General features: G+C 48.1%; 1 protein-coding gene across 5 annotated transcripts in view; it reads left to right on the top strand.

Moving 5' to 3' along the window:
* Positions 1–21,285, top strand: part of LOC144178374 (hemicentin-2-like) — an 813,819-nt gene that overhangs the window by 272,247 nt on the left and 520,287 nt on the right. For 3 of the 5 annotated variants that reach the window (XM_077706158.1, XM_077706160.1, XM_077706162.1), the window contains 2 exons: positions 823–982; positions 4,581–4,750. In XM_077706158.1, the coding sequence (XP_077562284.1) occupies positions 823–982; positions 4,581–4,603 (183 nt within the window). In that variant the 3' untranslated portion in view covers positions 4,604–4,750. Of the gene's footprint in view, positions 1–822; positions 983–4,580; positions 10,586–21,285 lie in introns of those variants that run through there. The other 2 variants (XR_013324005.1, XM_077706161.1) reach the window with 2 other exon arrangements.

The following is a 21,285-nucleotide window of genomic DNA, read 5'->3' as shown; positions in this document are numbered from 1 at the left end:
ATCGCGATGCTGACCTGAACCTGTTGTCATGGTCTAACGAGTCAACCAGCGTGAGGAACGGAGTTTAAGGCCGCACTCCGACAAAGCCGCGGTTTATAAGGGCAAGTTGTCTAAACTGCGATGGCCGTTGTAGAAAACTCGAAACCAAGTTAGAGTTTAGAGCTTGCCTGTTTCAGCGTCGTGTCAGCGAGTTTGGTTCTTGCATCCTAGGCTTAATTACGTTACCGCCAACAGAAACTTTGATTATTTAATACAATCCGCGCAGCCCACGGAGTTACGCATGCGCGAGTTTGAGAGGCCCTGAACATTCTAACTTGGACAAGACAAGTGTCTATTACAAACTTCCTTGCCGACTAAGGGCACAACCAGCTGCAAATACGAATAAGTAAACCTCGTAAGGTTTCCCAACGGTTAAGTCAGATAGGCACTCTTTATCGCGGTAATGGAAGACCTTGCTTAATCAACGGCCAACGCCGGGATTTACTTATCCAACGTTGTTACCTGAAGTAACTGGCCTGATACATCAATTAGGATGATCACCCGGTTGCTGCAGGTCAGGAAAACGGCAAGAAAATAACACGTTGCCCACAATAACAATCGCCCATTTGCGCACTTCAGTCAAGCGCTCACCGCACAAATGTAGCTGAAGCCTGCCAGGTACGAGTGTGTGGGAGAGTCTGTTGAGTGTTTGTGCTGTGGTTGTTCCGGCATGCCAGTGCTTTCTAACAGCATGAGTGTGTGTTGCCGCCGTTTTTTCTCTCATCCCTGTTCCCGCATCCGATTCCGTTGCCCTGCTGCCGGCCGGCCCGTTCCCGTGGACAGGTGCACCTTGTGCGTACTAACCACCGCGAGGGGGTCGTGTACGCAGACCTCGCTTTGCTCAACAACTCGCACAAAGCCGTGCTCACCTCCAGGAGAGAGGGCCCTCCCACGGAGTACGCCACGCTCAAATTCCACCAATCGCTAGACAATGCAGCGGCCGGTGAGTGTGCGTTCATGGCGCGCCCCTTTTGTCGATAAGGTCTGTGTGTGGGCTAGTGCAAACGGCGGAGACGTTGCGGGGAACCAACGCGAAGTTGATAATGTAAAACAAGCAGGCAAGCACAAGCACTGGCTATGAAATGACGAATAGTGTTCTGGCGACATAAGAAAAAGCGCACCTTTCCTTTGCCATTGTTAGCGCTGTTTATTATTTTCTCCTAGAAACTTTATCTTCTACAGTACTCTCGTCACACAAAGCAATTAATGCCAAGATTGTGGACAAGATGCTGTTTGCCGTCGTGAAGGAACTGTTGGTGACCGTACAGGAACTATACCGGTAGCTTAGTCTGGTATAATATCGCCGGGCCTGGGGGATGGGAAGAGGGGGGGGGGGCAGGGGGGGGGGGAGGGATGGCAAAAAATAAACTAAAAACGAAAACAGGGCATCTACGCAGCTATTTTTTATGTATGAATGAAGGTGCGAAAGTCTATTAGGTTTTATTATCAGCAATTTTCTCCAGCTGTTGTGTTACCTTTTACGAATTGGTGTCAGTATTGGTTTCACGATCTACGGTGATCATCCAGTGCTTTTTGGACTCCACAGTGGTTCATAGTTTTGAATAAGCGGTACATGAAGGCATAAAGCACCATTCGTTCTTACTTTGCGCTCGAACGCTACTCTTGAAACAAATTGTGCGCTTTTCGTATGGTGTGTGCGCTGTTTGTTTTATAAGGGAAATGCGTAATAACGATAGATAGCATTATTTTTATGGCACCTGCAATTGCTGCTGAACGAAAAAAAATCGTATTGAAACATCGAAACGAATTTTGTAGTGGACGCCACGACGTGGAAAATTAAATTAGTTATAACCCCATTCAGGACCACGACGAAAGTTCACAAGAACACAAGCAGTGGTGAAGACATTGGTACTGTTTAATCTATTGGCGCTGGAAATTGCGGTATCCATGGCGCAACGCTCCACTAGGTCGGAAAAGAAATGTAACATTTACAGCTGCTGACCAGCGTCTACTCATCAAGTCTGTGAGATTGCAGAGCGATAGCAATTATCGTACACCATTGCGATACAAAACCAAATCGTATGATTTGCTAAGTAACTCGGGGGACGAATTGCAAAGCATGCTTTCTGCACTGGGCGAACAGAGTAGAACCGTGGGCCTGAAAATTAATATGCAGAAAACTAAAGTAATGATCAATAACCTCGGGGCAGCACAGCAGTTTGAGATCGGTGGCGAGGCAGTGGAAGTGGTAAGCGAATATATCTACTTAGGCCAAGTTGTGACCCCAGATCCCAACCATGAGGCAGAGATAATTAGAAGAATCAGAATGGGGTGGGGTGCATATGGCAGACATTCCCAGATAATGAATAGCAGCCTACCATTGTCGCTGAAGAAGAAAGTGTATGACAGCTGCATATTACCGGTACTCACCTACGGCGCAGAAACTTGGAGGCTGACTAAGAGGGTTCAACTTAAATTGAGAACGACTCAGCGGGCAATGGAGCGGAAAATGCTAGGTGTAACATTAAGGGACAAGAAGAGAGCGGAGTGGGTCAGGGAGCAAACTGGTGTTAAAGACATATTGGTAGAAATTAAGAAGAAGAAATGGACGTGGGCAGGGCATGTAATGCGAAGGCAAGATAACCGCTGGTCGTTAAGGGTAACAGAGTGGATCCCTAGAGAAGGCAAGCGCTGCAGGGGGCGGCAGAAAATTAGATGGGCAGATGAGATCAAGAAGTTTGCGGGGATAAATTGGTCACGGTTGGCGCAGGACCGAGGTAATTGGAGAAGACTGGGAGAGGCCTTTGCCCTGCAGTGGGCGTAGATAGGCTGGTGATGATGATGACGATGATGATGATGATGATTTGATCGGACACCCTAGTTAAAACCCAACCTCAGCAGTTTATTGGGCGTAAAATAATTCAAAGAGTGTCGCAGAAAAGTTGTGCGAGGTTCACACACTTGTACACCCGAAAAAAAAGTAGATACCTTTGTAACCACCGTCTTCTGAGCACAGTGTTGAAAATGCATAAGATAACTACAGATACAGCATGGAAATCTTTCTAAAGCGGAATTGCACCAGACCGTGTGGACAGCATAGAAAAACGTAGTTGCATATGCGTCAGTTACAATTTATTCTAGTGACAATGCAATAACCATGACAATGACAATATCATTAGGAATAACAACGCCAATGCCAATGTATTAGCAATGACAATGCCTGAACAGCTGTAAGACCCGGTTGCATTTTCCAGTCCCATCTACCAACTCTAATTGAAGAAGTTTTGCTTCCTATGCGCAGGAACATAAGCCCTGTTTAACTATTATTTCTCCAGCACAGACTACCGTGAACTCGCGCATGTGAGATCAAAGACGTTTGGGATGAGTTGAGAACATTAGGAAACTTGGTAGTTCTAGCCGAAGCGAGTGCGTCGTTAGAGCACTCAGCCTCCTGCCGCTACGAGGTCGATTGGTTTTCTTTTCTTTTACGAGGAAAAACGATGCTCGTGAACGTCTACTTGCAGTCGAAGCTTAGCAATAATGTCTAGACTTAGCGGAGCGTATATTGCAAGCAGTTGCATCGCTAGGAATTCCGACGCCAGCAATAAACGCAACGACGGGGAGTGCAGAGTACCAAAGGCTTTTCACTTCACTATCCATTTTCTGCCCAGTTCTCCATCAGGTCTCGAGGTCTAGTCGGTAGCGCGTTGTGTTCGTGTGCGTGGGTCAGTGGTTTGATGCCCGTCAGTGGATTTTTTTCTTTTTCGGCGCTCCTAGCTCGTCTTCGGGGGGAGGGGGGGAGGGGGGGGTTGGGGGGGAGCGGAACGCAACAACCGTTCTGCTAAGGACAAACGGTTGGCGGAGTAACCGTTCATCCCCTCGCATTTACTCTCGTATGGTACTAATGATTGTGGCAATGTAGTTAGTTACCCAAAGGAGCAATGGCACTCCCCCTTTACTCTTTTTTGGTTAAGAGTGTCGTTACAAACATCTACGTTAACATTACTTGAAGAGTGCTCGTTTTACCTAGCCGTCAGGAAGACGCGGTTGCTAAGGCAGTCTGCTTCTATCTGCGAAACCACGTCACCGAAACAAAGCCTCTGTCGCTGTTTTTATGGGGATAAGCAGAAATGGAGATGTCAGCGTAGTCGGCACTATATTCGGTTTGGATAACCTCAGAGCGGCAAGACCTATCTGGGACACACTACTGCGGTGCGCTTAGCACTAAGTACAACCGTCCAATCCCTGCGTTAAACATCCGATATAAAGAGCTTCTCCGGTGGACAAATGTGGAAACAGAGTGGATACCAAGAGATGGTTCTAGAAGGAGGGGAAGGCCAATAATGCGATGGAGGAATGAAATACGGAACTTCGGGGTTGAACTGTGCTCGAGTGGCGCAGGACAGGAGTGGTTGGAAGTCAATGGGAGAGACCTTCGTCTTGCAGTGGACTTGAACATGATGATGATTATGATGGTGATGATTATGATGATGAACTTATCTTCACAACATAGTTGTCCTCTTTGAAATCCTTCCTTACGCAATGTAAATGCTTGAGCCCGTGTTCTCTTGTCTGCGCAGCCTTACAGGCCCGATATCAATGACGAACTCCTGTACGCTGACATGTACGAGGACGTGAAAGCCGGCCGGGTGCCCGACCCTCGCCTGGTGAAGCCCCCGCTGCCCCCCAAGGGGGGCGGACCAGGCGCCCCGCCGCCGCAGCCCGGGGTACCACCCAAGGCTCGCAAAAAGACCGGCCGCGGAGCCAAGGCGGCCGACTGAGCTGCTGCTGCCGCTGGCCGCTCCGCCGCCGCCGCCGCAACCTCCGCTTCACCGCGTGCAAGTGACGAGCAGGAACATGTCGAAACTGGACAACTTCCGGCAGTCAGCTTCCCTGTGCTGGTGCCGAGACTGCCGCAGGGATAGGTGCAGAATAGTGAAACTTCCTCGTCGTATGGCTGAAAGAGCAAAATATGTGTACATTACCGTAGATCATCGGTTTGCCGAAACAGTTGGTCAATCCATTGTGTCTTGACCCCAACTAGCTAAAATGTTTAGCCAAGAGCCGACGCTCTGTTGAGCTAGACTCACGTAATTTTGAATTCAAATTGGTTCATGGCTGAGTTTGTACAGTCCTTACTATCCTGTATGTTTACGTTCTGTCATCCTTCCCTACTTTTAGTCCTCAAACCTCCCATCGCGTTTCTTTTAGTCGGTAAAGAGGGAATTATAAATCAGGGTTCCAGCTACCTGGCCGCAAGCTTTCGTGATTTTCTTTCTTCCGAAACGCTACTAGGCTCCGATCCGTCCGACTCGTGCAAAGCTACAAGTGCGAACCTGGCCCTTTCAGCGAATCCGAGAAGGCAATATTCTGCACCCATCGCTGCTGCCAGAAAACGAGGCAGCCTCGGCTCCGGGCGCTCTTCGGCGATCGCCGTGACAGAGCGCACGTGGACGCCGCCACTGCTCGGGGCCACGCGCTCAACAGGCGCCCGTCGAGAGAATGCCACCTGGCGCTGGCACGCAGCCGAGGATGTGCGCCTTCCCTGTGCGACGTGTGACGGCGGTGATCTGCTCGCTAGGCAAGGCCGCAGGCGGCTCACTATTGATGAGCCAGTCAGCGGGTGCCGCGGTGTAAATATGTTGCGCCTCTTTCTTTTGCCATCCACCGGCCTGTCGGCTTTCCTTTTGCGTTTCTTTCCCTTCGACGGAGGGGTCGATGTAAGGCTCCGCGACGAGCACCATCCTGGCGTTGGCAGTCTTCGGCGCGGCGTCTCCCTCTCCTCGACCCTGTAAGGTTAGAAGAACTGTGTTGTTCAAAGGAAGTTAGATTCTGGAATTTGCAGTTTGAGAGACTAAGCTGAATCAGTCATTCTAGTGGTTTCTAGATAGGTAAAGAAACAAAAACAGCGTGTTGCATCAAACCACTTCACGCCGGCTTTACAAAATTCAATCAAGTAAAAAAGTATTCGCGCCTTAGAATTACAGGCGTCGTTAGAGCGGTATTTCGTCACACTCACCAGGCTGTAAGGGCCGATTCGGATACATTGCGGTGGCGCAAAACATGGCTGCTAGTAAGAGTGTAACACTAATGACCTGATAATCACCGCACCAACCAGGCCCCTCAAGTGTTACATTCGAGCACCTGCGTAAGCTCCTATCTTGTCCGCGTTTTCCAAAATAAACCAGACACCGCTCACAGGATCGCCTCTCAGCGAACGGGGGAAACCATCGCCTCCTTCACCGATACTCGCCTGCCCCTCCCCTTGAACGCGTTCCCCTCCGCCGCGAACTCTCTTGGGGTTTCCGAACCCCGAATTTCGAAACGGGACGCTGAGCAAATTGGTTGGCTCCAGCAGTAATTCCCACAGCGACGCCTGGCCACTCGATTATCCTACGCTGCCTCTCGCCCGAAACCAGAACAGGGCAATGTGTGCGGCGGCCTTTTTTTCTATCTCGGCAGCCTTCTCACTCCCTTCTCCAGCTTATCCTCGTTCGTAGCAGGCGCTTACTAAGTGCGCAGACTTCTCCCAGACGCGCGTTCTAAATTGCACGGTCAGGGAAGCGAACAAAAAATAAGGGAAGATGGGGAGAGCAAAGTTAAACAAACCCCCTCCACGCGCGAGGCGCCCCCGTTGGGGACGCCGCATTAAAGCCAGAGGTGACTCCATCGGTAGGCGGCGGTCGCCGCGGAGTGTTCCATCAGACCACTTGCGTTGTGATCGCCTCTTCACTCTTCTCGCTGCCTGTGATGTGTGCGTGTGTGTGTGTGCGTACCTCCTAGCGACGCGGGATGCCGTTACCGCGGTTGTTCTGTGATCATCACGGGCTGCTTCATCCCACCGCCCTCGTAGCCGGCCTGACGTGTCACCCTCGTCGGTTGGCTTCCCCGCACAGCTGCTGCCGCCAGCGCGGAGGGCAACGCCGCCCGACACGCCGCTTCTCCCCTCCAGCGTGGCACGCCAGTCCCAATCCCCGTTCAGTGAGACACTCGCTGCGTCGCTATGACGGGGAGCCGCATTCGGGGCGAACGACTCTCTTTCTACCATACAAGTGCGGCGTGCAGCTCGTGCATACACACGCACACACAAATGAAGAAAAAGAACGCACTAAATGTACTACACAAGCATACATACACAAGCGTGTACAGACAGGAGAAGTGCACGGTGACAGGGAAGAAGACTGTGCCGGAAGTTACTACGGCGAAAAGCATAAACAGCGATGACGTCAGCGGATTAAACGTTGGGAGCGTGAAGGACGGAGGGAAGATAAAATCCGAACTGTGCGAAAGCAAAAAAAAAAAGAGAGATGAACTGATGATCGTGGGGAACATGTATTACTTCGTCGAATGTGTGATGATCTGTGCGTGTTTATCGTACAGCTGTGCGCGTTTGCCCCCCTTCCCTTCAGCCTTGACCGACCTAACCGTGTGTTTTCGGTGTGTGTTCGTGGCGTGTGCGCACGCCGGACTGTGGGACTGCGCTTGAGAAGATATTGTCAGTGTTATAATTTGCTGCTTTTTGGTGGTGTTACTATGCGTTTTTGGCTGATGTGATTTCCGCGCCACGCATTTTTTTAGCCATTTTTCTGCTTTTATTTTGAGCCTTTTTTTTCTCTCTCGCTTTGGCACGTTTCAAACAGCCTGACTGGCACATTACAGCCGGTCGAGTCAAACCTGAAATTCGCAAGTGGATCTGGACGGGGTGCATAAGTTTTCGAACAAAACAGATTGAGTTTCTACATTTGGACATCTCAGCGAAGTTAAGGGAGCGAAAAAAAAATACCGATGATCGTTCCGATTAATGGTGGTGGGGTCTGCGCTAGCAGGGCGATTCCGTCTGTGCGACACATTTGTTTCGGCGTGGTGAATTCGCTTCCACCCCCCCCCCCTTCCTCCATTCGGTCCCCTCCATTCGGTCCCCTCCATTCCCTCAGCCCACTCGTTCTTGCTATCCGAATTCACCGATGCTCCACACAGACGACGCTGACGCCAAGTTTTTACGAAAACAAAACCACTACTGCTATCGCCGAAACAAACAAACAAAAAAGACGTGTTCGCCAAGCGATCTTTATACACGATGCATTTGATGCACCCGGCAAGTTCACGGTACGTAGGATCAGAATTTTTCCAGGCTTTAAGATTTTTTTTTATTTCTACGGAGGTTCACAATTCCTGTTTTGTTGACCTGCGATGTTTTTTTTTGTTAGATGTGTATCATTTATGCCGCGGCCGATTGCAAATGTTGTTGTTGTGAGAGCTACTATTCACAGAGTGTTCACGAGCATGGCGTCGCGATGTTGTTCTTGCGCTGACTGCAATCCTTCTTTGTCGAAGCGCCGAGGGTACGTGCAGTTCTAATTGACTCAAACGAAAGAAAAGGAGCCGTTTAGCTTTGGGTTATTTCGGCTTTCTGTCGCGGGCCTCGCTCTGATTGCGTTTGGATGACTGTTCTTTGGAGGCCATAGGAGAGTTTTTGTACAGTGAACATTATGCTGTTAAACCAAAGAATGTAATTTACGCCGAAGATATTTATTTGTTGTATGCGTTTTTGTATAAAGATAAGCATTATGTTTGTTTATAGGATGGGTGGAAATATTTGTTTCGATGACTTGAGTCTTTTCTTCCTTCCTCTTCTTTGCTATATGTATAGTAACAGCTGACTAAGCGCTCCTACTTCGTTTAGATTGTCGGCGCAGATATTTTACTTCGTTCCCAAACTTGCGCACTCCTCAAGGTGGCGTTGTGGTCGTGGTGGCAGTTGCATTACCTCCGCGAGCACTGCTATGTCTCAGGCGTCACAGCTTCGCTGACATCCCCTCAAGGTGGCGTTGTGGTCGTGGTAGCAGTTGCATTACCTCCGCGAGCACTGCTATGTCTCAGGCGTCACAGCTTCGCTGACATCCCTGGAAAATTGTTTGATTTTCGCAAGCGAAACAAACTCGCGAAGATAAGGATTGTATTCACCATTTCTCGTTAAATTAAGTGGGCACAGAAATGTCGGAGCCTGCGTTTGTCGAAACCGTGAGAACGGCATGAATTTACGCTTTTAAGGTTTTCTTTTTAATGCCATAGGAGGTTGAGGAATACGTCAAGAAAGTTGAGGTGCAAACAGATTACTGAAACGAGGGTAACCACTTATTTGTCGGCAGGAGTGATAAATGAATAGATCAAATGATAAACGTGATGTAGTTCGTCCACCGGTAAAATTTCCGAGGGAAACATTACGCTAGTGATTCGGCATTTGGAACACGTGCTCTTAACGACGCCGCCCATCCACAGCGTCTGATGGCGACCGTTTTCCTTTGCTATCGCAACGCAATTACAAAGGGGAGGTGAGGAATCGAGCCTTTATAAAGGGCCATGAGTACAGAATACAACTTCGTTTATTATGAAAGAAATAGCTTTCGGTAACTCACACAGTTCCATCCCACCCACGGATGACGTTTTATAACCGAAAAAATGGAGAGAGAAAAATGTTTGAAAACGTTCAAATTTCCCGCTACAACGAGCAGCGGTGATTTAATATGAGTCAGCACTAAAAACGTACTTTCTAGTGTGTTAACCGCACGTAAGCATTCAAGTGGTGCGATTAAACTGCACTAAAAGCCCCACTGTAATCACCCAGTCATGTTTCTTGACGGTTGCTCACGTCGGCGACCGCCAATCTCACATATAAGTTTGTGTGACCTCACACGAAAGTGGCCACTGTTTCATATGTTTTCTTTGATATCTCCCTTATTTGTTTGAAGTTTGTGACAAAAATGATGTTATTGCTATCAGGGCAAATCAGTATCTCCAATGAACAATACCTGTAATTTGTCTTCATGGCCCCTTTAAGGGACTACACAACAAGGTAAGAATAGCGAAATTACGTTCGCTTTGCAGCTCAAATCGTCGGGTATCACTCTCCATGCATCGTTCTCAACACGGCCACAGGTCCACCTTGGGCTTTCTGCCAGTCCGTACTTAACGAGATTGCAAAAAAATTCAACTTCTTTCTTTTAATGTTTATTCGTATGTTATCTTACCTAAACAGGCATACGCAGTTCTCTCAGGCAACTTGCTTTTTTTTACTTACTCCGACCAGCTTTGCTTTTACGCGCTTTCACTGTTTTTAAACTAAAAGAAAATTTGTGGGAAGTTATCAGGGTTTCAGCTGCCTGTCTTAATATCCAGCCTCTGACGATGGGACACATGTGGTGACAGCACTGCTACAGTCAAATAGGCATAACGCCAAGTCAACAGCTAGTCAAAGGCGCCATTGGGACTAGGCCTTCTCTTTTACCTTCTCCTTTGCACACTTTTCGCATCGTATTATTGTCACCGAAGGATGACGCTCTGTCACTTTTAAAGTTTTGTTAGAGCTTCATTTCTTGATTAAGCAACACAGGTTCGGCAGCTGGGTGTGCGTTATGTCGTTGCCCTTTCTGTCACGGCTCCCCCAAAGAAGGCAGCGAGAACGGTAGACGAAATCTCCGTGTGCCTCACTGTAAATCAACCGTAATATTTTCTATCGATTTCCTATGTACAATGGACACTGAATAAAGTACGATAATAGTTAATAAAATGAATGGAATGCACCAAATCGCCTGTTATCTGGCTTTTTATTCCAGACGACGTCGGCTCTTTCATTATCTACAGTGAAGTGTGATCAGATTGAGTGAGTAAATGAGTGGGTGAGTGAGCGAGTGCTTCAGTGAGGGAGCGAGCAAGCGATTGAGTGAGTGAGTGAGCGAGCTAGTGAGCGAGCGAGTGAGTGAGCAAGCGAGTGAGTGCGTGAGTGAGTGAGGGAGGGAGCGAGCAAGCGATTGGGTGAGTGCGTGAGTGAGTGAGTGAGTGAGTGAGTGAGTGAGTGAGTGAGTGAGTGAGTGAGTGAGTGAGTGAGTGAGTGAGTGCGGGAGTGAGTGTGCGAGCAAGCGCGTGAGTGAGTGGGTGAGTGAGGGAGCGAGCAAGCGAGTGAGTGAGTGAGTGAGTGAGTGAGTGAGTGAGTGAGTGAGTGAGTGAGTGAGTGAGTGAGTGAGTGAGTGAGTGAGTGAGTGAGTGAGTGAGTGAGTGAGGGAGGGAGTGAGCGAGCAAGCGAGTGAGTAAGTGGGTGAGTACGTGAGTGAGCGAGCGAGGAGTCTAGCAAACAAGAAAGCAGGAAAGCATGCCTCGCTCACTCCAAATGCATTCGCGGTAATCTTGTTTGAATTCGTACCTTGCATGGTCCGCATGCGCAACAGTAGCGCCACCCCTTTAAGAACTCCTAGAAATCTCAGCGTGGCGCACAGAACTCTATCCTGAATAATTCTGGTTGTAAACGTAGGTAGTAATTGCTGATTGCTCCCAGCAGCCTGTTTATTGTATGAAAGACATTATCATGAACTTAATGTTGCCAAAGGTTGATAATTTTATATTTATGCACCTGACGTTAAGGCAATGACAATTTTACGCATTGAGGGAAAGTTTTGCTGACGTACGCGTCCCACGCGCTCATTTTAGAGCCCAGGAGCTTCATCGTTCAAAACAAGAGTGGAATCCATGGCAACGTTGCTACACGGGCGAAGTAAGCCTACTAGGTTTTGCTAGGTTTATTTGCTGACAGGCTACACATTTTTTATGTTGCACCGCGTCCTTTGGCACTGACTTTCCTTTTCTGATTGTCGCCCTATTACATCTCTTAAGGCGAGGAAGATTGGGAAATAAAACCCCGCTCCTTAATCGCAAGTTACTCGGGCAAGTGTAGTGAAAATTGTTTGTTACCATAGATCAGATGAAGCTATGCTTCTTCTTGTCTTCATTAACTTTGTTCTCAGTCAAGGATGTCAAGACGCGAGTAGCAGGAACTTTCTGAGGCTGTTGCTGCGAGAAACCGTGAGAAGCCCAAGAAAATGATTTTCTAAAATGTTGCAGCACAGCTCTTTATGATACCAAATTCTTCATGGCACTTTCGTTATTACTCTTCACGTCCACAACAAAACACTATCACACAGCTTTGTTCCCGGCTCCTGTGAAGCGTGCATTCTTGCAAAGATGGTGCGTATGGCTTAAAAGCCGACTTACAAAATTCAGGAAGCGCGGGAAGTAGGTCATGTTACTTGTGTTAGTTCGCCCCTGTAGTTGAATAAAGAAAAAGACCCCGATCTAAACATCATCCTCAAATGTCAGCGGGATGTGTGGCTTACCACTTAAATTACCAAATTAACGTAACTGCTCCCAATGGTCCGCGTGCAGAGATAGCAACCCCACGCCTAAGGATACGCGAAGTGACAGGACAGCCTTTGTATCATCTGCAATACAGAACAGGCCATGTACAGTGCCGTACTCGGCTAGTCTGTAGAACGTGGATACCGTATAGGCCACGCGGAACAAACGTCTCGCCGAACAGACGCTCCGTAGCAATGTTACGCCTGCTTCATTAAGTAAAGCGGCGGAAGAAAAAGATAAGTCCTCAATTATTCATAATATCAGGCCCCTGAAATAGAAGGACAGCGTAAGTCTTTTCGCGAAATAAAAGCGTGCCCGGTGGAAACCGATATCCCTTGAACGCGAAGTTAGAAGCACGGCAGTATATACTCGTGTATATACTGAGATTTGACGTGACGATCTTCGGTACGTCGTGATTTTGAAGAAGAAGAAAACATTTTTATTGGCTGAAAAATTTTTTACATAAAATATACAGATGGAGGTCCCAGACCACGAGGCGAGCGGGGCGGCCTCCTATTACAGATAGAAAATAAAACAACTCAATGCAGCAGCAAAGTCAGCAGTGAAGAGAAGATATAATACATTAGTGCGAAATACAATTCAAAGAGCTTTTTATGGATGTTATACATGTACGCCGTGCGAAATTCAACGAAGATCGTTAAAAACAATGGTACAAAAAATAATGTAATGAACAGATCAGGGGTGCAATGACATATACAGCATAAAAACATACGGTCCCACCAGTTAAGCAAATTATTGATTGTGGTTGAGTAAATATGCACAGAGATTTTTCTTAAAGCTTGGTAAAGATGGCGATTGTTTTGTTTCTATCGAGAGAGAATTCCAGTTATTTACAGCCAGAAAAGTAGTATTCAGCTTGCCATAATTGGGGCGTATTTCAGGTAGAGGTAGGTTGCTAGCCTAAGCGAACCTGATGGAATTCAAATTTTTTAGTGAATCGTGGTTGAATATGCTAAATGAACAGATGTTAGCCACAGATTTGAAGGGGTAAACAAGCAGGCTGCCATCTCATCTAACCGATTTCTAATATGGCCGTTGCGTTCAAAGCGGGCACGGTAAACCGTGAAGAGGGTCCAGCTCGGCGGCCAAGCGACCAACTGAGCCTTGTCCTGACCTTTTTTTTTCTATCCTGAACCCGACTGTGGAGCCTGACACTTGCGGCCATTATGTAGCAGTCCTCATTATATAGAAGGCCCTGGGTAGATCCCTGTCAAGCCAGTCATGCGCCAGGCCCCTAAAAGATTCTTCCGCGGTGTTTTTATTTTCCCGATGGCAACATCGTCATTGTCATCCTGGCCTACTCATGACAATGCGCCAGAGTCACGAACCCGAAGTCGCAGTTCCTTACTTAAAGAACAAAGCTTTATGCTATGCAGTGTAAGCCTTAGCGTTGGAGGGAACTAAAGTAATCTAGGCCACTCGTGCGTGCAGGAGTAAGAGCCACCTCCAGCCGGCTCCTTCGTAGTACAACCTCCTACATCCTGATAAGGTGCGTTCGGCGTCGAAGATGCTCCGTTGAAGCCATTCGTCGACTACCGAGGGCACGTGAAATGTCCAACCTGCTCTGATGAAACGGTTCCGGCAGACCTTCACCGCCTATTATGGACGTGTCCCGGAACTAAGGACAGTCGAAGGAAATGTCTGATGGCAGCAGGCCTAAATTTCGGCAAGACACGCATTACCATCGTTGGCTCCATGGTCCTGCCTACCGTTCCTTGCTGGACTATATCCGGGAGGCCAACCTAGTTTCCTGGATATACATAAAACTCCCTTAATGTCTACTAAAGCTTGAGGCTATTAAGTAAACGAAAACACAACAACGACAGCAATAATCTAGACCACGTGATGTCCTTTACAAATTCTCCAAACGGGCGCTTAATAGGCTGGCCTGTATACAAGACACATGTACGCGAACGACATGCGTTAATTTCAATCCGAGTTCCAGAGATTTTGTCTGCTTACATGCATCTTGCCTCATTCAGAAGTGGCAATATTAGGAGCCCTACAGGCCCTACAGGAAGATACTTGTGAGCCCTACAAGCCCTAGAGGCCCTACAGGCCTTGCAGGCTCACAACATTAGAGCCTGTAGGGCTCTAATGTTGTAAATTTTACATACGCAGTCATTTGGACTACTTTTCGGTTGTTTTAACTACGAGCACTCCACTAAAGTGTAACGTAAATCATACATGGAGATCCCAGTGTGGTTTAGTCTTCGAACCACGGCCGGCGTATACCAACGAACCAGACCGCAGCTATCCGAAGTCGTCGCTCTGTGCCCATGCAGTTCCCAGCCGGCTATGAGGTTTCGAAGCCCTTTTTGACCCCTATTACGCAAAACAAGGCGAAGCATTTTACAACCCTACATCGCCATGAATTGTTCGGGAATTTGCAGCAACCACACTTCCGCTTGACTTGTCGTGGGCTAAACCGGTCACACTACTCTGACAAGTGAGTTCTGTAGTTGGAGACGCATATATCTGCGAAGGACCACTATGTTTAGGGTCCTGCTGTTCTCTGGGGAGCTTTTGAATACGGCAGTCACCTAGGCGACTTTTATAAGTCTTCCGTGAACTTGCAAGGGCTTCAACATGGACAAGCATAAGGGAAGACGCCGCGTCCTCATCAGCCACCAAGCTGATAACTGCGATCACGAAGAGCCTTTCGAGAATTCACAGAAAAAAATTATGCACACCTCCGCCTAACGACGACGATCGGGTTTAATGCGAAGCGTTGTCGTTAGATATACCGTTGTTGTCGTTTGAGTATAGACTTTGACTCGCAGGTGGTTTGGGCTTTCACTCGCTGCGCTTTGACTTTGAATCGCACGCAGTTTGGATTTTTGATCGCAGCGGCTTTGACTTACTATTCGCCATTTGATTTCGCACAAAGAAAGCTTCGACTTCAACTATCGTCGTCGTGTAATGGTGCCCATCCATGCGCCCCTCTCCAAATCTAAACTGCTTCGACCGTGTCGGAATGAAGCAATCTCATAGACATCGGCTTCTTAACGCCAGGGATCCAGGTTTGCTTACGGGCACGGGAAGAGTTTTTTTCTTCTTTCACTTCACCCACGATCATCATTATCATTAGAGAAAGTTGGGTTTCCGGCATTGTGTTTTTGATGCAACGTACGTCACTAGTGGGACATAGAAAGCTTCGCCTTAATAAACATAAATATTCCACGATGATACTTATTGCTTATATTGGAATTATTATTGTCAACTGTGCGAAGGCAGGGGCATTTAAGGGTGACATAGTTCAACCACCGCCTTGTGTCGGTTTCCAAGAGAACTGCAATGCTCTTACGAACTTCCACGCTGTGTCCACAACAAACCTGCGGTAAGGCCAAGGTTTTTCATTGTCCCAATAGGCTATTTAATGGTTATATACACAGAACCTAGTGTGACAGCGAACACCTTTGTGGCAAATATGCGCCCTGTTTCTTGAGCTTGGGCTTAGCCAATATTATAATGAACTAAGGGTGTAGGAAAAAGCTGTTAAGAACTCACGAGAAACAACTTCGAAATAAAGGACAGCGAAGCGCAGTTTCCATGATGCATAAAACGCTGTGGGGATATAACAAATGCGAAGTAGTGCGAGAAATCAGGAAACGCGTTATGGTCCCGTGCCTTCCATTTGAGAATTCGTTATTCCATAGCGGCGATTTCCCGTACAAGCTGGGTCACCTTCCCAGTCGTTGTCGACCCGCACAAGGGCCGAGAGCAAGACCGCTGAGTCGCTCGTGCCTATTACACCGGTAAGCGCCCGGCGCAGCCAATAGAGAGAGAGAGAGAGAGAGAGAGAGAGGTAGGAATGTTAAAGGTAAGGTAGGAATGTTAACCAAGCTACGGCCTAGCATGCTATCCTGCACGGGGGAAAGGGGAAGAATGAGGAAAAATAAGAAAACAGAAAAAGAAGGGGAAAGGTACGGACAGAGCGTAGAGTGGTGTGCCCAGCGGTAGGACACTATAGACAAAAGGGTAGTCTTTTGTGCTACAGTCTTCTGTGCAAGCCCGTCATTTTTAGAAAACACAGGAGCGCTTGTGTCGCCTTGTGCGTAGATGACGGAGAAGGCCAGTGGCCCAGGATTTTCTCAGAGAACGGGCGCCGAGCTTCCGTAGAGTTGAACAGAGTAGCTTCTTTCCAATTAAAAACGTGGACACTCGCATAGGACGTGTCATATGGTCTCTGGTGTGTCACAAACTTTGCACGCCTCACTGGCTGCCATGCCAATCAAACAGGAGTAAGCATTTCTGAATGCGACTCCAAGCCAGAGACGACAAAGAAGGGTTGCATCAGACCGTGGGAGGCATAATAAAAAGGGACGCTGCAGATGCGGGTCCAGGACATGAATACGAGCGCTCGTGAACTCTTGGGTAGCCCATTTGAATAGCGTGGTCTCCTGGGCAAGTTGGCGAAAATTCCTAGTTGCGTCGGTTCGGGATAACGGAATGGATATGGTCTCTGTTTTTTGGTGTGCCAAGCGGGCGGCAGCGTCTACACTTTCGTTTCCGACAATGCCGCAGAGACTGGGTAGCCACTGGAAGGCAATGTCATGACCGAGGAAGACGAATGCACATGGTGCGTTCCACTGCAATGGCGGACGATTAAAGGGACCCTGCAACACTCTTTGTACAGTGCAAGGAAACCTGCGCGACGTTTAGATTACACTGCCAGGAATACCTTAGCCAAATATTACACGCGCACATGAAGCGGCTAGCGCACAAATCGCTGTGAAATACGCGGAGAAACCAACCGCGCTGTCTTCAATTCTCTTAATTATGCACCCCTAGCATGGCCTAAACGACGTCATTTGGGCCATGGCTGTCCTATTGGCTGTCGCTGGTCAACTTCGCGGCTTATTTCTAATTTCGTGTGACGCTCCGCCATCGTCGGCGCTGTGTACCAACCTCTTCTGTGCCTGGACCTGTATTATGCTGTTTCTTTTGTGTTTTGAGTGCGCGTGGAGTTTGAGTGACGAACTTAATACTCCTCTTTCAACGAGACCACTCGACAACAAACGTTCATTGCTTCGAAAACGCCCTACCAGCATGTGCGCGTGCCTGCGAGCAGGCAGCCGTGCCTGCTTTTTTCAGGCGTCAGACCGGAAATAGACCCCTCCACGTTGCGGAGAAAATGAGAAAACTCCCCGGCATGTGGTATATCGAAGGCAGCCGAAGAGAACGGCGCAAGACTCCTCCCTCTACGGAAGAGAGCGCTCAGCTTTCGTCGCGTTGTCCGCGGTTGAGTTGAGAGGGAACAATTATGCACGATCTCTCATCATGCGTAGTTTCGGTAATAGTAAACGGATTTTCATAATTCTTGGGGGAGGAGATTGCTGGGACAATAGACTTTACCCCAAAATACATTGCGAGTAGTCGATGGTAAGTGTTGCAGGGTCCCTTTAACTTGGTAACCGCCTTTGGCAGTACAGCATCCAGACGAGGGTCAAAGGTACCTCGCCAGTGTAAAAGGCAGTTTTCAGGCGTAAATCCCATTTTAAGGGTGCTCATTCATCAGAGACGCCTGTACCCATAAAATCGGGTGGGTGCCCGGTGATAGCGGGTTCTAATCCGACACCTTCCGCTCACGAAGAGGGGGCTTTACCCATTAGCAGATCCAGAGGGGGGGTCCGGATGTCCTGACTCCACACTTAATTTCTGAATTTATACCCCCAAGAGATGATCCGTCAGGTCGTAGAAAAAGTGTAGTTGATGGTGTTTTTCTATTCTTTAACTTTTGGTTTTCCGAAATTTCGAATTTCGGCGAATAGAAAAGGCTCCACATTCTCAGCATCATCATCAGCAGCAGCTGAACGCTGAACCCTGATGAACCCATCATCAGCAGCTGAGCTGAACCCTGAAAAGCTGAACCCCCCCCCCCCTGAGAAAACCTGGATTCGCCCTTGGCTGTACCTCTCAGCAGTATCTGCGGGGATCAGCTATTCAGTATGTTAAAGGCACATAAAAAAAAACTTCTTATGATACAAAAAAAAAAGTGGAGATACGTCCGGCAAGAAGGGGCCATATGTCTTGCCGGATGTTTTCAGGCGACTCAAAACGCTTCTTTAGCACAGCTTTATGACTGCATCAGGGCTGTTTGCATTGCGTAAACTGCACGGCTAAACGTCCCCTAGAAGTTTTAATGGACTTCTGTAGCCGACCTTCTCATTTGTTACAGCCTTCTTTTCATAGGTAATAGGTGGAGGAACAAAGACCTTCTGTGAAAGACTCCACTTAAAAGAATAACCGACGCAATGTCAGTTCATCTTCAACCGGCAACCATTACGCTTATTTAAATAAACATCGTCCAGAGCTCAACGTACAAATTCCTGGAAACGTATATATAACCTTAACACATTCCCCCTCCCTAAGAGGGCTCACGCATTTATGGCATGTCTTTCGAACTTGACATACAATATCCTAAAATGTGTGCGTGTGTGTCCTTACGGAAATCAATCTAATTTCTGTTTGGATGTCGTAAATATTTATTTCAGAAAAGTGTTCAGTTGACCTAAGCTCACCCCTGTTTCTGTGGAATGTGACATTAAAAATTGTCTTTCGTTTATTTAAGCTCGGTCATTGTCCTATGTCGGCTGGCCTGGTTGGACGTCTGAGCGGGAAGTTTGGAGACTCTTCAGCACTGGCACTGTGTTCCCGCAGCCACTCTCACGGTGTACCTACGCCATCTAGCGTCGATAAATCGATAAAATGCCTTCATGTGTTCTGTTGCCTCCACTCCCGCACAGATGGCGCCATAGCCTTCCCTCCGGTTAGGGTGCCTCGATGCGCGCCCGCTCAGCGGAGCGGGCGCGCATCGAGGCACCCTATTCTCCGGTCTCTGATCGCAGCTCCACTCTTCGTAATTGGATGCAGTGCTGCTGGCTGTATATCAAGGGTGTGTAAAAAACGTTTTGGCTTACTCTGTAAGACACAAAAAGTGTTTGGATTGTTTTACATCATGTAATGGAAGCATGGACGCCGTGTGACACAGTTATCCCCAAACACATAAAACAAGCTCGAATCATGCGAATCAGCCCGTAATTCTGGCTCCTCCGTTACCGAAGTTTATCTCTATTCACATTACGAAACGTGCGCGAGCTCCTGAGTCAATACTCTGGCGACAAGTCACGCACCAAATCCCCCAGGCAATTCATTCCCGCGGTTGTAGAGAGGTTGGTAGATATAGCTTTCAATTTTTAAAGTGAAGCTTTAGTGTGCTCACTGCCTGTAACGCGAAAACGCCCTGCAAGAAAGCCAACTTTCTCTGACAATGATTATGGATGATCGTGAGTGAAGTGCAAGAAGGAAAAAAAACACTTTAGTGGCCTGAATCTAACCTGGGTTCCTCACGTTATGATCCGGCGTCTATCCGATTGCTCTATTTCGACATGGTCGAAACTCAGTCCAAACTGACACGACAACCAAAGATTCCGTCCCGAGGAAGCTTCGCGTTCACCCATCGTTGTCGTTAGACGGAGGAGTGCATGATTTTTTTGTTGAAATAGAAACGGCATCGGCACTTCCGATACTTCGCCTAAGTTGCCTGTTTGAATTTGGCGGCATGGTCGTTTCACTGAAAAGGCTTAAGGTAGATGGCGCCAGCACCGTGTTCTTTTTCGGTAGCTGCGAACCTGTGGCCGTAAAAGCGCGGTAGTTTTTAAAACTTTCCCATGGACAGAAAACGTTTACATAACACGATGCTAGTGAGAGAAATTCATCGCTGAGCTAGCTGGCGGACCAAATTGTGCTTTACCTTTACTGTTTAAACGATCTAGTGAAGGATGTATCGACGGGTCTTTGCAAATGCATGAGCACCAATTACCCCTCCCTCCCGAACATGAGGCTCGGCTCTATGAATATGCCTTGCTCCGACTTCGTAAGCCCGCAACACAGTGTTTCTAGCACACCCCTCGCGCCGCTGGCTATCAGTGTTTTCCGTTTTAACCACCTGAATGGGCATGTTTACTCCCGGCAGAAGCGTCATTGACTGCCCGTCGTCCGTTCATCGTCCACCAGTATCTGCTTTTCGTCACCGCCGTTCATATTTGACTCTCTCTTGCCGACAACTCGGCCCTTATACTCGGTCACGCTCCACTTCGCTACAGGAGCGCGTCGAGACGCTGTGCGGCGGGCGAGTCCTCCACCGCTTCGATTTGGCGTGACACATAGCAGCGACGTCGGGAGCGATGCGAACGCAGCGCCGCCTATGCTGACGTCACCCATCCCGACACACGCTCCAGGTTCTCTAGTCTTCCCTCGCTCTGTGCCCACGGATCGGAGGCGGAAATGTTTGCCTACATGTCTATTTTTGTTCTTGTACAATATTACAGGGACGATTCAACGCTGTTTTCAACTTTTCTTTCTAAATACTTAATACTTTCAGAACGTAGTCAACAGACACAACCAGTACCTAGAATATGGGGTCACAAAGTACCTCAGCCAGAAATTTTGGCTCTATGCCCATCAGGTAACTTGAAACGTGCTTAAACGGTTTTTGTCTCTTTCCCGGTCTTGGCGTTCTGCGAGCGCTTGAATCACGTTATTATAGTAGTGCAGCGGCTATTAGCCGGCTTTCTTTCAGCTGCAGCACTGAACGCATTCGATAGCCATTTTGGAAGGAGACCACAAAAGCAATCGCAGAAACGGAAGGCGGATCTGTTGCGACGAGCAAAAGCACGTGGTGGCGCTTTGTGCTGGCGATAACTATAGCTTTCGCAGTGCTTCGAGGCGTGAAGTGAAAAGTGAAAGCGTTTATCAGAAGTGTTCCAGAGTCCTTTTAATTAGTGTAGGCATTGAAAGATCGCCTACACGCCTACCCCAATACATCAGCGCCTGATGACGCGGTAATCAAATACACACGTCGAGCAATGGTCCTGTTGCAATCTCTTCTCTGTTTCATTTTACACACGCACACTGTTACCTCGGCGAGGATGGGAGGGAAGGGGGGGCCGGGTGCGTGGACCTCGCGATGTCAAATCAGGGGTTTGATTCTTGCCAACGGTAGGCGGTTCATAGTTTACGTGGCATAGCGGATTTAGTAAACACTTCTTGAACGTCTCGCTTACTGTCCGATAC

The sequence above is a fragment of the Haemaphysalis longicornis genome, unplaced genomic scaffold, assembly GCF_048455015.1.
Source record: "Haemaphysalis longicornis isolate Haplotype H1 unplaced genomic scaffold, Haemaphysalis longicornis Haplotype H1 scaffold_4, whole genome shotgun sequence".
Lineage (NCBI taxonomy): Eukaryota > Metazoa > Arthropoda > Arachnida > Ixodida > Ixodidae > Haemaphysalis > Haemaphysalis longicornis.
The sequence above is the reverse complement of the archived record's forward strand: the minus strand, read 5'-3'. Positions and strand labels throughout refer to the sequence as shown.